General features: G+C 38.4%; 1 protein-coding gene across 2 annotated transcripts; it reads right to left on the bottom strand.

Moving 5' to 3' along the window:
• Positions 1 to 7,464: 7,464 nt before the first annotated feature.
• LOC145769337 (uncharacterized) lies at positions 7,465 to 14,948 on the bottom strand. Of its 2 annotated transcripts, none has more exons than XM_082580947.1 (3): positions 14,752 to 14,948; positions 12,144 to 12,320; positions 7,465 to 8,192 (listed from the first exon to the last, which is right to left on the bottom strand). In XM_082580947.1, the coding sequence occupies exons 1-3, from the start codon at positions 14,918 to 14,920 to the stop codon at positions 8,164 to 8,166; spliced, it is 375 nt and encodes a 124-aa protein (XP_082437073.1). In that variant the 5' UTR covers positions 14,921 to 14,948; the 3' UTR covers positions 7,465 to 8,163. The 2 variants fall into 2 exon arrangements, with proteins under 2 accessions (XP_082437073.1, XP_082437072.1); XM_082580946.1 differs by lacking the exon at positions 7,465 to 8,192 and adding an exon at positions 11,042 to 11,782.
• Positions 14,949 to 17,190: the final 2,242 nt, after the last annotated feature.

Raw genomic sequence — 17,190 nt, 5'->3', positions numbered from 1 at the left:
CCCCATGACGGGCTTGCCAAAGAGATTATCGTTAAAATTAACGAGCTTAAACTTGTCAGTGCAACAAACTTAAGAATATTACGCGTCATGCTATATGCTTTGATATGATATCAATGGATGATTGATAAAAACCTGAAACTAATAAACAATTTCCGTAATTGTTGTGATTTTTAAAACTGAACGTTTTCCAGCAACACTGTCTCTGCCAGGAAAAAAACATAGTAATCAACTACATCAAATTAAAATATTGGTAATTTCATGGTAGTTCGCAGCCTCAAGAAGCATTTGTATGCTGAAGGAGGACATTTTATGCTTAAGTTGTATTCCGTATTACGTTCTTTTTGTGCTTTGCGTTGTACTGTAGGCTACCTACTAATTTATGTTGTTGCTGTTATCATTGGTCTTGCCTTTCTTGTGCTGCCTATAGCTCTTGTTTCTAATCTAACTAAATGTCCCCATCAAACAAATGGCATGCGGCAACTTTGTCTCACATTCTGAATCCAAACTTACCCCTAGATATTGAGGTATAGCAACAAAGGTAGCGCTTTGCTTTGAAATCTTTATTTTTACCACTGTTGTTGCCATGCAGGCAACCAGAGTAAATCACAACTACAAACAACACGTCAACGCGTTGTGGCAACACAATAAAGGAAATTACCAAAGCCTATTCTTTATGTCTCAAACGATGATTTCATTTGTTTATTTCAAAACAACCGTTTCTTAACCAGGGCCTCCGAGAGAAGTCAGCACTGGTCGGGAAACAATACGAAAAATGGGCCCCCATAATATTTTTTAGCAAATATTGCGTTGCATGTTCGTGTTAAGCTGAAATTAACCTACTTTTCTCAACATGAAAAGAACTTCGTTCAATGTAAAAATCATCAATACTTAATCACTGGATTACACTTGCAGCAAAAATGCCATTGGAGCTAACTATTTTGTCTAGAAAGCTTTGTAAACACACAATAGGCCTACAGGCAACGAAAATAGTTCAACCAAGCATTTAATTCAGGAGTGTCCAAACTTTTTCCCACGCGAGCCAGATTTGATAATAAGTGTTTGCGGGCCAACAGCCACAATAATTTTTCTTAAAGCTGCAGGTTGAATTTATATGATTTTTGTGTGTCTGCAGGCCAAAAATAACACATTGTACAACAACAGGCGCGGGCCATACAAAAACGTCTCGTTGGCCGGAGTTGGCCCGCTGGCCGGACTTTGGACATCCCTGATTTAATTCAACCCTTTTTGGACTTTTTGCAATGCAAAGTTACGGATCCCAGCATCAAATAATAAAATTTTGCGACATCTGAATTGATGCCCAACATGTATATAGTTAGGATTTTCAATCGGTTTTGAGTCACTCATAGGCCTACTGGAGCGCAAACAATTCATTACTAATTTCAATAATATAGCTAAAACCACTTTCTCAAAGCGCAACCGTTGGAGGTAGCTACTGGAACACAAAAAAAAATCATAACAAAACTATTTGGAAAAACCTTTCGAAAGTTGCAATCAATGATTTCTTGTGTAGAGATTATGGGGTGGTTCGTTCTGGTTTGCAGCTGAAGTTTGCTGTGTGGTTTTCTGTCAAAAGTACCAACTCATCCAAAATGTCTTAAAAAATGTCATTGTTGTAGCTTACAAATGGTTTAAATTTGTCCCACATGCCCGCAACTGCACAACAGACATACGATGAAATTTTCATGGAACTTCAAACTCATCGACGATAAGTTTGAGTTTGTTGATACATTTGTCAATTCCAACAACTATCGAATGCTTTGCAATGCACGGTAGAATACATTTCCTTCGAATGATTCAGCTAGTTAAGTGGAGTTATAAAAGCGTTCTGTCCTTTTAAATTTCCTGTCAATTCCTGTCAATTTTAAATTTTTGTCCTAAAACCGTTTTCTTCTAAATTTATAATTGCCACTGCAAATTTAGCTTGCGAGTAGTAGCCTACTCTTCTCAGCTTTTTCTTAGATTACATCTTCTTTCAAGTTCATTAAATTCATCAGTGAATCTTGTTTAGGACCGTAATCCACATAATGCAAAGCAGTCACAAATTTAAAACTGCTAGTTGTAGGCTACTTTAGCATTGACTCAGCTTCCGATCAAGCTCTTGTTGGTCTTCAATTGCAAAAGGGTAATGCAAAGCATTGGGTTTGACTGCACCACGCCTTGATTACCCTCTCGAAGTAAATTTTCTTTGCAAGATGATAGGACAGCTTCTTTAGATTTTTCAGAATTTTTCCTCTGACTGGGCTATAACTTTAAAGATGCCACTAGCTTACAGATATAATCAATTACTTCAAAATGATAAGACATTTGAATAACGCTGTCTGTAGGCAACATAATGAAATCCAACTAGATTTAAGCAACAACATCCATAAACAAAAAACTCAAATAAAGAAAAAACTCACTACCTTCCAAAATCACATCATGAGAAGCATGACCAACAAAAGGCTATAGGCTACTTGACCACACGAAAACAGAAGATCTTTTAACTATGACAAAATTATATCCAATTGCAGCAATAAGTTAATAAAATCAAAAGTTTTAAAACTGTTCGGCCACACTAAAAGATCACAATTCGGAATCAGCAAAGTTTGCACAGAAGGCAAAGTAGAAGGAAAAAGAAAACCTGGCAGACAACCAAAACGATGGCAAGACAACATTCAATCATGGACCGGACTTAATTTGACGACACTGGGCGAATTGGCTCAAAATCGCCACTCTTGGAAGCAAATAACTCATGTTGATGCGCAATCTGCTGCAGGCGGAGATGATGACTGATGATGATTATGATGATCCATAAACAAAAAATATACAGGATTTTCTTTCTTTAATCGTGCTTGGACTGATACCTTTAACTTTCTCAGATAACTTATGTTGCATACAACATCCTACGCCTAGCCAACGCAGATTTTGAAGTTAAGGTTCAGTTGTCAAGCAAAAATAGTTCCCGCTTAGCTAAAACAGCACCAGTTTTCAAGTTGACACTATCAATACAATCGAAACCGTTCAGTGATACAGAAATCATTTCAGCTTCAGATTTTACGTCTTGAAGCTGTTCAACATCGCCTACCTTAACACGAAAATGATTTGTTCTTGATGAGAAGCATCGAGAGTGACATTTACAATGATTGAGAAATACTTGGAACTATGCACTTCATTTAAGAATTTGTTGATTATTTAGTTAGTACATTTTTACTTTAGTACTAAAAATGGGCCCCCTCAAAAGTGCAAAAACAAAAAACTACTCGTTTTTCCTTTACAATGTTTTGCTAGGGGGGAAACTGGCCCGACTTCTCCCCCCTCTCGGAGCCACTGTTCTTAACAACAAATCAAGTAGCCGATTGAAGAAGAACGATACTTGAATTATATATATATAAGTTGTTTCCTTTCTGTAAAGCTTATTTAAATGTTTAGAAAGCTACTTAAGCATGAAAGATAAATACGCTTTGGCAAGTTAATAGCTACCATAGAATTGTAACTTCACAATACGAAATATTTTTTTTTTATTGATGGCATTGCGAAATGCCCAAATGTCTCGTTTTTTGCATTTTAATCAATTAAAATAAAATATACAGCACTCAGAAAGCTTGAAAAAGTATTTATCAGTTGTGAAAATAATACCATGAAATCTGTTGCCAAAAACTTGAAAACGTTAAAATCAATTTAGTGCATTCTTGTAGTTATTTTTTCTGTCCTTCTTTATTAAACTCGCTTTGCAGCTATTTTTTGCATGTTTACTGTTGTTATAATTTTCTTCATAAAAATACAGACGATGCAAATCAACAAGTAGGCTAGCTGGTGATCAATTTCATTAAAAATTCGTCCTCGGTTTTGTGATAAAAATATGGCAACTCTACTTATAATGTAGGCTACTCACGTCGTTTCTTGTGTTTGGCAAACTCCCCAACATGTTGCAAGATAGCCGAAAATAGTCTTTCTGCTTCATTCTTTACCACAAAATACGATAAAATTGTCGTTTACAATATGTGTACATTACAAATTGTAAACTTTTACGCGCATGCGTAAAAGCGCGAAGTAAATACGAACATAATCGTGTTTGCTGCATTCACAGCGATATACATGTTACGGTTACTCACTACAAGCATCAATGGATCGTACATCCATTGATCATAATATACCATATGGATTGAATAAGTGGAGGTCCAGGATGTACCTTTGGACCACGGCCCGGGATAATTTTAAAGGCCCGGAACATTTTCAGGGGTCCCGGAAACATGAAGAAACCATGACGTGTTTTTTGGATACAGTGCGTTTTTCTTATGAATGTATTAATTTGACTCCAAGGATCTTGTTGCTTCCGGGCCCAAAACATCTTCTCAACGGCCCTGGATATAAGGATCAAGGGCCTGCTACTATTCGGCGAGTCCGATTCGGCGAGTCCGATTCGGCTAATCCGATTCGGCGAGTTCCCTATTCGGCGAGAGCCTTTTTCGGCGAGTGCCCTTTTCGGCGAGTTTTTGAAATTTTATTTTTAAAGGGAATTATCGGGTACCGTAGCCTACCTAATTATAATTGCCGTTTTTACATCGTTAAACGTTGATATCGTGCAGAAAAGAATAAAAATAAAATGTTTGAACTATTAAATTAAAATTCGTTATGTCAGTTCAGTTCAGTTGTTTTTATTTCTAACCATCATATGAAAAACAATACACGTCAACATAGCAAAGGTAGAAGCGACAAAGCGCGAACGTTAAAACGTGCTTATGACCGAAGTAAGTTATTGAGTTGAAAGAAATTTGGCATGGTCGCAACACCTTCAGAAAAATTTAAGAAATGAAGGGAAAATAAAAAAAAGACAATGTTACAAAAAAAAAATCATGTTTAATGTCTATAAGTTACTTTTGAATAGTTAAAATGATTAGTTTGGATCAACAAATGTGTGGCCTACAGCTTGGATTGAAAGGAAATTATCGGGTACCGTAGCCTGGTTATCCCAACCAGCAGAAATTGCCGTTTTTACATCGTTTTAACGTCGCTAAACGTTGAAATCGTGTAGAAAAGAGAACTTTGCTGACTAGGATACGTTGAAACTGGGAAACATTCACAGAAGCTCTTCGATTTGTTCCAAGAACCCATTTAGCCTAACAGTTCATTTGTACATTGATTCAACGTCTGAATACATTATCTTAAAAATGCATAATCTTAAAAATGCAACGTATCGAAGGGGTTCTGTGAATGTTTCTCAGTTTCAACGCAGGCCTTAAAACTCGTGTTTTTTTTTTCGGCAGCCATCATGGCCTACCGAGAGCTTCTTCTCGGCGCCAAATCTGCGTGCTTGGAGGCCAAAATACAATAACGATAGCACAAGTAAATAGCATTAAACTTACAACAATGTTAAAATGATCACTTAGCGTTGTTGAAGTCTGGGCGACATCCTGCAATAGAATCGTTGTACCACGCATTAAATGCTTTATCGGGATTGTAATCCGGTATTGCGGGATCATCTAACGACCCTAAATTGTTTTAACTGCTCGCAGCTCAGTAAATTGTTTCAACTGCATACCGCCTTTCAATTTATTCCGTTATGATGTTACCATTGAGGGTGTGAAGTCACTAACCCACAGCGTTCTCAACTATGAAGACACGTGTTTTACCCACGGATGTCAACTAACCTAGTTCTCCTTTTTAACAACGATTCAATATCCGACAACATTGAATCGATATAAAAACGAAAATATTGCCAGCCGATGTAAATTAGCACTTCGGATTAACACTTCGTTAAAATAAACATCGGGAATTGCAAACAAGACTTACAGCGCTGGTGATCGCAGCTGGATATATTCAATACAACAGTAGTGACTATGATGCGCTGACCTAATTTTGCGTCACTCTTTGATACTACATATTTTCGACATTTAATCCACGATCATTCTATTGCGAAATTAAATAATTGGTTAGAAGAAACCGGAGGCCAAACTTGGCTGACGGAAGAGGTAGCACCGGCGGTCATTCAAGCACTACTTAGCGGCGATGGCCGCGGGCTGCTTTAAGGCTTGCAACGTATCCTAGTCATCAAAGTTCTCTTTTCTACACGATTTCAACGTTTAGCGACGTTAAAACAATAGGCCACACATTTGGTTGGCCTTTTCATTCTGTTACTACAATGTAAAAATGAACTATAAGTTTCTGGGCAGCCGATTGTAGCATCGAATAGACAGCGATAGACACGTGTTTCGCCCATGAGGCTGGGCTCATCAGTATCGCACCGTATGTGTTGAACTGTTTTATTCGCAAGAGTACAAACAAACATAGCCAGGTCGAAGACTTTAAGAAACCGGCCTGCCACACCCCGCGGCGGCGGGGAGCGGCGTGATTTATGGGGTGACGATGCACCCGGAGGGTTAAGTCCACCAGCTTAGGTCGCGAGGGCCAGGCTGGGGAGTCGAGGTACCTGTGGAGGTTTTTTTTTTTTTTTTTTTTTGTGAAGGGAGAGTGTGGATCGAAACACTATATGGCCCGTTGGGTAATCGACCGCCGCTTTACCAGTCAGTTTAACTCTTATCTTTGTGGAAAGAAAAGAGCCAACATGAACTGTTAGGCTAACTGGGTTCTTGGAACAAATTTTTGCTGGTAGGGATAACTAGGCTACGGTACCCGATAATTTCCTTTCAATCCAAGCTGTAGGCCACTTTTTGTAACATTTTCTTTTTTTCTATTTTCCCTTCACATCTTAAATTTTTCTGAAGGTGTTGCGACCATGCCAAATTTCTTTCAACTCAACAACTTACTTCGGTCACAAGCACGTTTTAACGTTCGCGTTTTGTCGCTTCTAACTTAAAAACAACTGAACGGACATGACGAATTCAAGCACGTTTTAGCGTTCGCGTTTTGTCGCTTCTACCTTTGCTATGTTGACGTGTATTGTTTTTGATATGATGGTCAGAAATAAAAACAACTGAACTGAACTGACATGACGAATTTTAATTTAATAGTTCAAACATTTTATTTTAATTCCTTTCTGCACGTTCAGCGACATTAAAACGATGTGAAAACAGTTAGACTACGGTACCCGATAATTCCCTTTCAAAAATAAAATTTCAAAAACTCGCCGAAAAGGGCACTCGCCGAAAAAGGCTCTCGCCGAATAGGGAACTCGCCAAATCGGACTAGCCGAATCGGATTAGCCGAATCGGACTCGCCGAAACGGGCCATTCCGAAGGATCAAATCATTATTGCATTGTTTATTTATAGCTTATGTAATAAGCAATCTTTCCACCTAGTGATGATTTCTGGTTAGCCCTGATACTGTAGCTAAGGACGAGGTTACTGTGGAATTATGACATTGCTCCCGTTTCAACTACGGCAGGCTATTCACCTTTTTTTTTTTTTGGACGTAAGCATTTGTTGCGTATTTCCTTTCATTTTGTTAACAAAACATTTGTTTGTACTGTATTTCGATTGAAAACGATTTCACAAATCGCAATCCATTTCTAGCTAGGTTTGATTTCCATCTATAATTTAATAGACCAGAGTGAAATAGTTTGAGTGAATACTTTGAATTAGTGAAATATTTTCAATCATCAATCAATCATTTTATTTTTCGTCATTAACGCGTCCGGGACGAAAAAGATACTAACTACAAAAATCGATATAAACCTACCAGCACGTTAACGAACGGGAAAAGGTGGCAAAACCTTGAAAGGTTTAAAACGTGCCTGAATGAAAAATTATGTAGTAGGCTATATATCAGTAGTTAGCACGGCCACAAAACTCAAAAAAAAAAACAAATAGCAAAAAATAAAACAAAAACAGAGAGAAGCACACATGTAGTAATGAATGACAGCCTAATGAAAAGTGTTGTGGATTGAATTTGCCAGTTCCAATATTGATGTGGATGAGCAGTCATAATAATAATAATAATAATAGGATGGAGAAAGAAAACCAGACATAAAAGAAACCCATCCTCAGGCAAAAGCCCGTTTCAATGTGGCCCAGGAGAGCAGGTGTTGAGCTCTTTTTATGGTTAGACTGCACATCACACAGTAGCCTAAAACGATTGAGGTTTGATATCCAGTTTAAGTTATTGTTTCTTGTCCAGGTGGGTGATGGAATGGATGAGCTGGTAGATGATGATGTCCTGATGGTGTTGATGAAGCTCTCATCCCCTTTTGCGACGTGTCGTGTTGATTATGGAGTATTGCGTTTGCTGTTAATATCTACAAACATAAAAGTACAGCACAAGCAATCGATATTATTGTTAGGTAAGCCTAATCTTTTGTAAATAATTTCGAATTTCTACTAAAATCTTCACAAGAATGCAAGAAAGCCTTTCTACGTTGTCTTTCTATTGCGTGTCCGTTTTGCTTAAATGTTGAGTAAAAATTTTGAGTGAATGCTTTGAATGAGTGAAATAGTTTGAGTGAATACATTGAATGTGTGAAATATTTTGAGTGAATACTTTGAATGTGTGAAATATTTTGAGTGAATACATTGAATGCGTGAAATATTTTGAGTGAATGCTTTGAATCAATAAAATATTTTGAGTGAATACTTTGAATGAGTGAAATATTTTGAGTGAATACTTTGAACGAGTAAAATATTTTGAGTGAATACTTTAAATGTGTGAAATATTTTGAGTGAATACTTTGAATTAGTGAAATATTTTGAGTGAATACTTTGAATTGGTGAAATATTTTGAGTGAATATTTTGAATGAGTGAAATATTTTGAGTGAATACTTTGAATTGGTGAAATATTTTGAGTGAATATTTTGAATGAGTGAAATATTTTGAGTAAATACTTTGATTGAAATATTCTTCTTCTCTCGTGTTGTCGCTATATGTCAGGGCATCCGTTGGTTAGCCACTGCCTGGTGTCGTCATCGATGGAAATTAGGCCTTCCATACCATGGGGTGGTCTGTATAGCCGGCAATCCTTGATAATGTGGGCTGCCGTCTGCATTTCGCCACACTCACAAGCAGCACTCTCTGCCAAGCCCCAGCGCAACATGTCTGCACCATAGCGTCCAACACCAGTGAGCAAACGGTTACGCCTTGATGAGGCAAGTCTAGAGAGGCCATGTCCCAGCTGGTTTTCGGACGGGGATCTGAATACTTGGCGAAGTGGGGACGTGCTGCTTGACCATTGTTCACACCACGCCGCGTGGCACCACTGTTTGCTAGGGCTTCCACCAGAGGCTGCCAGAAGGTCTTGTGCAGCGCGTACAAATGGCTTTCTTGATTTTAGCCGCTGCTTTGGTGGATATCTCAGCGTTGTTGTGTGTAGCGGATGGCCAGGGTTTAGGGCTTTACGGCTCAGGGAAAGAACAGCACGTTGGCGCCGTAGTGCAGCTGGCTCAATGCTTGCAAGGACAGGCAAACAGTCAGTTGGAGTTGGGCGGAGGCAACCTGTGACAGTTCGCAGGCAGTTGTTGATTGGTACATCGACAAGGTCAGTATGGGCACTTCTGCACCAAGTAGCAGCACAGTATTCAGCAGGGGCGTAGACTAAGGCTAAACCACTTGTTCTCGGCACTGAAGGGCTAGCACCCCACCTTGTACCAGCAAGACGTTTCATGAGAGCAGTGCGAGCTGTCACTTTTCCGCGTAAGTGTTCTAGGTGTTTGCGGTATGTCAGGGACCGATCAAGTCGAACTCCAAGGTATGTGGGTGTGGCTTCGATAGGAAGTGTTCGGCCGTTATTTTTGATGTTAATTTTCCTGTTTGACTCTCTATTACATAGGTGGAAGACAGAAGTCACGGTCTTCACTTCACTCAGCTTGAGGTGCCATTGGTGCAGATAGGAAGATAAAATGTCCATATCCTTAGTCAAGGTGTTCTGCACTGTTTCCCATTTGCGGTGAGAATAAAGAATAGCCAGGTCATCTGCGTATGCGTATTTATTAGAGGAAGTATTTGGTAGGTCATAAATGTAGATGTTGAACAACATTGGGGAAAGAACAGATCCCTGCGGAACTCCATTTCTTAAACGTCTCTGTCGACTTTTCTTTCCGTCGCTGGTTTTAAGGATGAAGCTGCGGTTGGAGATGAGTTCTACAATAAACTTAACCATGTGTCTATCTGGGATTATCTGCAGCAGTTTGTAAGTGAGACCTCTGTGCCAAACAGTATCATATGCCGCAGTAAGGTCGAGGAAGACCGTTCCCGACTTCAAGTTGGCCTCAAACCCATCTTCGATGTTTTGTGTCAGCAAGGTTACTTGGTCGACTGTTGATCTTCCTCTCCTAAACCCCGCCTGTTCTTGTGGGAGTTTGGGGTCAATAACGGGTTCCATTCGTCGGTGTAAGACGCGCTCCAGTAGTTTGAATGGCACGCACAATAGGGAGATGGGGCGATAGCTCTTTGGGTCAGTTACCGGTTTGTTTGGTTTTGGGATTGCAACAATCAATGCTTTCCGCCAGAGTTTAGGGATCTTTAGGGTTCGCATGCAATGAGAATAAAAATTTCGTAGCCAATTAATCATTTCCTTTCCTAAGTTTTGTATGAATTCGGGGTGAATCAGGTCTGGTCCTGGGGCCTTCCCTGCTTTCAGTAACTTTATGGCTTCATTCATTTCTTCAGTCGAAAAGTCTTCAGTTAGTTCATTGTTGCGCGTGTCATCCTTCCACATTTCTGATGTGAGGCTTGAGAGTCTGCGTTGAAATTTGCGGTCTATTTGTTGGTGTCGTCCATTTTCCACAACCTGCGATGCAATGGCATTAGGTGTTACAGGACATTTCGAACAAGTTCTGGAACTTCTTCCAGTCAGGCGATTGACCGTGTTCCATGCCTTACGGCTGGAGTGGGTAAAGTCTATACCTTCGACTGTCTCAATCCATCGCTCCTGACGTTTGGTGTTGAGGTGCTGCATCAGGCTTTCAGACCTTTCTTGGAAGTCTTCAGGTGTTTCGGAGTCATTCAGGTCTTCGTACATACTTTGACACATTTCGTCCCAGCATGGTATGTATTCCTTGCGTTGGCCACGGGGAATTGCCTGTTTAGCTGCATGACGAAGCAGATCTGTGAAGGCTGTGTAGGAGGTATTGACATCTGCATTATTGGGTGGGGGTAGGGTATGAACTAGTTTACTCGTGATTTCAGAGAATTGCTTCCATCTAGCCTTCCTAAAGTTATTGATTGATAAATATTGATATATTGATATATTGATATATTGATATATTAAAGATATATTGAAATATTGATAAACTATTTTGCAATCTTGTGGAAGTCATTTATTTTTCTTACTGGACCAATAAAATACGTAGGATACAATATTTTGTTGCAGACTTTCTCAATGACATAGACTACAAGATGCATCATGTAATCTAGGCTGCCAGTTATTTGTTGCATTCTTTAATTTAATTCAGTAGCATTTCATGCCATAGCCTACGATAAAACAATAACGCAAACACAAAAATAAAATATCAGCGACAGCATAATTAAAACCTGAAATAGAAGACCATGTGGATTAAATAAAAAACAAAAAAGCAAAGTAATGAAAGTATCTTCATATTACAACGTGCATTGTAAATTATACAGTAGCCAAATTCTAACGGAAGTGATTTGAAGGTTCAACCACTGGCTCCACGTCTTTCGTTGACTCTTCTCCGTTTGAGCGTAAACAATTCTTGCACAGCCGGCAATTCTCTCTGTCTTTGCATTTCCACAAAAGTACGCGAACAGATAAAATTGAAATCGATGTTATGGCACAAACTGCGCACACTGCCCAACCCAGGAAATATGAATAACCATATTCTAGTGTAGGATATCCTCCAGTGAAACAACACATCGTTATGAGACTGGATATGCCTGAAAACAAGAAATAGGCTACAATTGTTCGAGGTTATTTATCAATTTCAATCAATCGATTGAGAGTGACAAAATTTTGAAAATTCCGTAGGCCTAATGTCTTTTCGTTTGTGCCCATGGCGCCAAACTTATATACTTTTACCACCCCATGGATCGATGTTTGCCTGAAATACATTGAGAGGTTACAAAAGTTACTCTTGGACAAGAAATTTTATAAGCATGAAATCAATACAAAGCATATCTACTGTATAACAAAGCAATCAAAGTTAAATAAACAATTTCGTTTCTAACTTTGCCTACTACTCACAAAAATACGGCTTAAGTCATTGGTGTGGCAAAACTTTTAGTCTATCACAATCACCTGCCAAGCCATAATTTATTGCCGTAAATGTCGCAGTAGTCTTCAAACTCATATCCTCATCTCCTTTCTTTATCGCATAATATACAAGCGTCACAGAAAATACAACTGCAAGAAAGTTTATGAAAACGGTGAGGAAAGCAAAGAAACCAGTTGCGAAAAGAGCTCCAACTTTTTGATCTGCAAAAGATGTTGATTTTAGTTTAACTTGGGCTGCTCAAAAAAAATACCAGGTCAAATATATAGGCCTATTAAATGAACTGAAAAGGTCTTTTTCAGCTTACATACAGTACTAGTAGCCTACTGTAATATCCCGGTTAGGTTTGCATCGGGACTTTACTACGAAGTCAAAGTGGTTTGCAACTTGAATCTTAGTAGGCTGGTTTGTGCTTAGGTGAGGCCAAGGTGCAAACTTAGTGGTTATGCCTTATAAATACACTACAGTGTAGGCTTACCTAATAATCGTATTATGATTTAGGCTATGGTACGTAAGTTAATACAAGGCCTAAATGATTTAGGCTAAATCAGCAAAGCTGCGTAGACATTGATTTTAGGGCATTCATAATCATTGATTCGGGCGTAGGCTCCTAGACACCATCAACATGGTTTCTCCAAACATCCCTGTCCTCTCCAAATTTGACAGCCCATGTTCCTGTACCCAAGTGTCATGTTCTAGTTGATGAAAAAGGGTTTTTGCCTGTCGATCCCTTTTTTTATTGCCATAGTTGGAAACATAGTTCCACCCAACTGCACAAGTTGGAAACAGCCTGGTGAGTTGTGATATGGGAATTATCGCAGCACTAAAGAAATATATAAGGTCAAACCAGTGACGTCCTGTCTGCAGTTATGTAATGCTCTTGGAACTTTTGTTGAGCACTTTGCTAGCAGACATCTTGCTGTTGCATTGCGCAATGCGCATAGCTCATCGGCCCGGCAATTTGATCACTCTGGCAAGATGGGTGAAAGCACCCAAATGTGTTTTTTACGTAGGCCTACCACAAGTGGAAAAATCCCACTCTGCATTACTTATACAGTAATACGGCGTCCCTGGCTAGTGTAAGATTTGCTGCACGGAGGAGACCTTTAGGTCGAAAAAGTGACGTCCTGTCTGCAGTTAGCCTATACATCTTTGAGATATATAGGCTAACTGCAGACAACGTAAAAAGAACAAGAAAAAAGGCTATGAGGTGTTGGTTATGATGACCCTGCTCATATGCTAGATGCAGCTCAATATATCAAGCTTTCTGGAATGCAATATAGGGTGCGACAATAAAGAATGCTTTCAACAAGGCCGAATTGCTAACGCTGAGTGGTGGAGCTGATGAAAAAGTTGCTTTGATGGCTGATTTATTTGCACAGCTTTAAAGCATTAAATATTCCAATTGACAAAAGCACTAGCCTATACAAGAGTTTGTGCATGATGAAGAAAATAACAAAGAATTCTTGCTTGAAGGTTTAGATGATGTCAATGAGGTGTTGGAAACAATGCAAGCAACAAACGATAATTCAGAAGATGAGAGTGATCATATGGTTGCCGAAGCTTGCACGCATCGCCCGGAACCAACGGCGAATGATGTCGTTTTTAATGGGTTTGAGCATATAGCCTAAAGCAAAGTCTTTGAACTTGAGAATCAATTGTTATGTCCAGATGTAGGCTACAAACTCAAGCAGAAGATTATTATCACGAACTGAAAAATTCCTTCGAATACTTTCAGCGAAAATTAAGGCAGGTGGTATTGTAAGTTCATCGCAAAAGAGAGTATAAGACGCACCAACTGGCCATCCATGATAATTATGTTTAACCCTATCTTAATACGAGCTGTTTTCGCACGCGAAAAGCACGTCACGGGCTATCTTAGCCCCGTGCTAATTAATCGCTAATAACGGGAGCTATAAAAAACACAGAGCCAAAGTATTTTACAAGATAATAGCCATGTGTATTGTGCGTATAGAGATTAAATTTTTACCCAAGATTAAATTTAAATTTTTACAAATTTAATGAAATAAATGTTTGAGATGAAAAAACGTCAGAAAGTTGGTTTTAATTTTAATTTCCCAAAAATAGCTTCAAATTTGAAATTTTTGAATTATAACATAGTCATAGAGCAATGTTAAACTAAACAAAAATTACTTTTGCTCATAAAGACATTTTTGGGCGTTTTTACATTTCAAAGTAATTGCACTAACATTTATGTTGCAATAACATTAACATACATATAACTACCAAAGAATAAAAACTAAAAGTCAAGAAATTTCACATTTCTAGCATATTTCCTTTTGTGAAATATTTCACTACTAGAGTAGGGCGTCCTCATAAAACCCCGTGTCGCTACAGATAGGGTTAAATTGTGAATTTTAGCGCTGCAATGTTGCTTGTTTAACTTTCAATTTGATGAAATGATTAATTGCATATAGCCTATCAATAAATTACTGAAAACGTTGAACCTAAATTTTGTCATATTTTTTTACGAACTAAATTGAGATGCGAACTTAACTGGGATGTTACTGTAAGCTACTCAAATATGCTAGTTTCGTGCACTACAAATGCAATAATAAGCTTACAAAAGGCTTAAGAATGCTTGCAACGGTAAATATATTAGTCTATAGTTACTTTTGCTATATCCGTAGCAAGTTGAGTTATTGCAATAACTCCACAATCCTGTTGAAAACCCAATTTCTTTGTCTTCTCCCCATTTGGGAGTGGCTAGTGACGTCACTGATAGAACCAGTGCTGTTACACTTAAAAGCACCAGGAAAAAGAGGCTCAACAACGTTTTCATTTATGCTCTGTAAAGAAAAAAATATTTTTCAATTATCAAAAACGTGTCATTTTTGCTGAACGGAGATGCTTAAAAGCTTTTAAAAAGCGTCTTGTCTCAAAGGCTACCGTACATTTTGCAATGAGTTAAGCATAAGTGGAGAAAATGTTATTGACTTCAGTCTTTGTCATTTGGAAGTTAACTATCGGTAGGAGTACCATATGTTCTCTTTTAGGAGGATTTCTCCTTTTTTTTCCTAAAAAATGAATTGTCCTCCGAGGACACTTGAAAACGCTCAAATGTCCTCTTTTTTGCATTGCTATTATTTTCAACTGGACTTTATTTTAATATGACGTTTGACGAAAGCTAAATAAGGATAAGCAACGATACCAAAAAGGAAAATACAAACGAATCTATTTTCACACGAGTCAGTTCAATCATAAACAGCTAAAAATCGATTTCAATTAGCTAGTAGCTAGATCATCTTCAGTTAAGCCTATTCAAATAGAAAAAAGGAAGTATGAAAAGTATGCTTTCTGTGAGCTGTGGCAGAAGTAGGCTCTCCTTGTTTAAGAAAAGTGTTTTATTGACTTTGAAGTTGACAATACATTGCTTGCTGTGGATATGGTGGTTACATTTATTTCTGTGGCAAACGAAGGCAGTGCAACTGGATGATCATGTCAGATATAGCCTATTTTTGTTGTTCGACTTTTGTATTGCCTATTTGGATGAATAGACCACAATTTTATTTTCCGAGTTCACGTCCTTTGATTGGATGCTTATTCTATCTTACACCAAAGAATAGAAAAACGCTTTTCAGCGGTGTGTGGAAGTATCTGTCAGAGAAAAATGTTGGCATTGATGATGCTAAGCTGTTCCATCTACACCAAAGCTAGTGCAACGGTGTTTTAAACCTGATAGCTAGCTTGCATTAGCTTTGTTAAATGATGGCACATTAGAAAATGGACAGAATAGTTCAAACCTTGTAGAACTATGGGTTTTTTTAATGAATTGGTAAAAATCGAGCAATTCTTCGTCTGCAACAGACTATGGCTCAAAATGCTAATCGCATGTTTTCCGTGGGGAAAATCAAATGAACAGCAAAATGTTCATCGACTGAATCTGACAAATAAAGATTGGCTTCTTTGCCTTCCGTCCACCTAATCTAAATCTTCAACCACCAGGTGTAAGCTTGGATACGACGACATCTAAGAAGATGAAAAATTTGTTTAAACGGAAAAATCCACTGCATTTTACTTGCTTACTAAACATGTCCTCTTTTGGGATGATGAAAATACGGTAGGCCTAACTACCGGTAGAATAAATTTTCATCAGTGGCAAAGACTGCACAGGTTTTGTTGGTTGAATTAACAACTGCCATCACAAATGAACGTTTGTGGTAGGCTGGGGATAAAAATGGTCATTCCAAATCGTTAGTAGCGTTGACAGGGGGGTTTAGAGAGTAGGCCTACTTTTAGACCTGGGGCAGAGATGGTTTGAGCAGGGGCGCCGGAACGATTTTTGACTGGGGGGCAAGATTACAAAAAAAGGGCACTGTTGTTTACTAAAAGGCTAATTTTTTTTTAAGTTTTAAGATAAGATATAGCGATAATGCTAATCTATCAGCTCAGTATGTGTTGAGTAATGATAGCCTACAAGTGTCCGGTATGCAAAGAAGGGCATCATGCTATGTTATAATAGGCTTGCCATACGTCCCGGTTTAGCCGGGACAGTTCCGATTTTAAGGCCTTGTCCCGTTGTCTCGCCCGGTTAACCAATTTGTCCCGGGGTTTTCAATTTGAGATTTGCAAAAAAGAATTCTTGAGCTAGTCATCTTAAACAATTCTTTCTCAAGTGGGTCTGCGGAAAATATCAACAAAATGTTTCAGAAGCAAATGATCAACATCGACTTCTATTTCGATGAGCACGTTTTGGTAAAGAAATAGATGTCTAAGAGTGAGAGGAAAGAATCATGGCAAAATGCAACGACATCTCTTGAACAAAAGTAAACTTTTAACAAAAACATAACCATTCCAAACTTTCAAAACCTTGTCGAGTTTATGTTTTGTTTGCCTGGGACATCAGCACCAGTTGAACATTTTTTTTCAATTATGAACAATATGTGGTCTGATGACAGAGGCCAAATGCTAGAACAGGATGTCAAAGCTCTCCTCACTCGCATAATTAATGTTGATTTGACATGTAGTGAATTTTATGAAAAGATAAAATCTAACACTGTCTGTAGCCTACTTTCGAAAAAGGTACTTAGCACAGAAAAATATTATTAGGCC

The sequence above is a fragment of the Aplidium turbinatum genome, chromosome 4, assembly GCF_918807975.1.
Source record: "Aplidium turbinatum chromosome 4, kaAplTurb1.1, whole genome shotgun sequence".
In the NCBI taxonomy this organism is placed as follows: Eukaryota; Metazoa; Chordata; class Ascidiacea; order Aplousobranchia; family Polyclinidae; genus Aplidium; species Aplidium turbinatum.
This window is presented reverse-complemented; position numbering and strand designations above follow the sequence as displayed.

Bases quoted from the DNA above. Each gene is read 5' to 3' on its own strand.
- LOC145769337 (XM_082580946.1), bottom strand. From the start codon at position 14,920: ATGAAAACGTTGTTGAGCCTCTTTTTCCTGGTGCTTTTAAGTGTAACA. The intron at 12,321-14,751 runs GTAACTATAGAC...CATCTTTTGCAG, and splicing joins TTGCTACGGATATAGCAAAA to ATCAAAAAGTTGGAGCTCTT. The intron at 11,783-12,143 runs GTGATTGTGATA...TCTTGTTTTCAG, and splicing joins AATAAATTATGGCTTGGCAG to GCATATCCAGTCTCATAACG.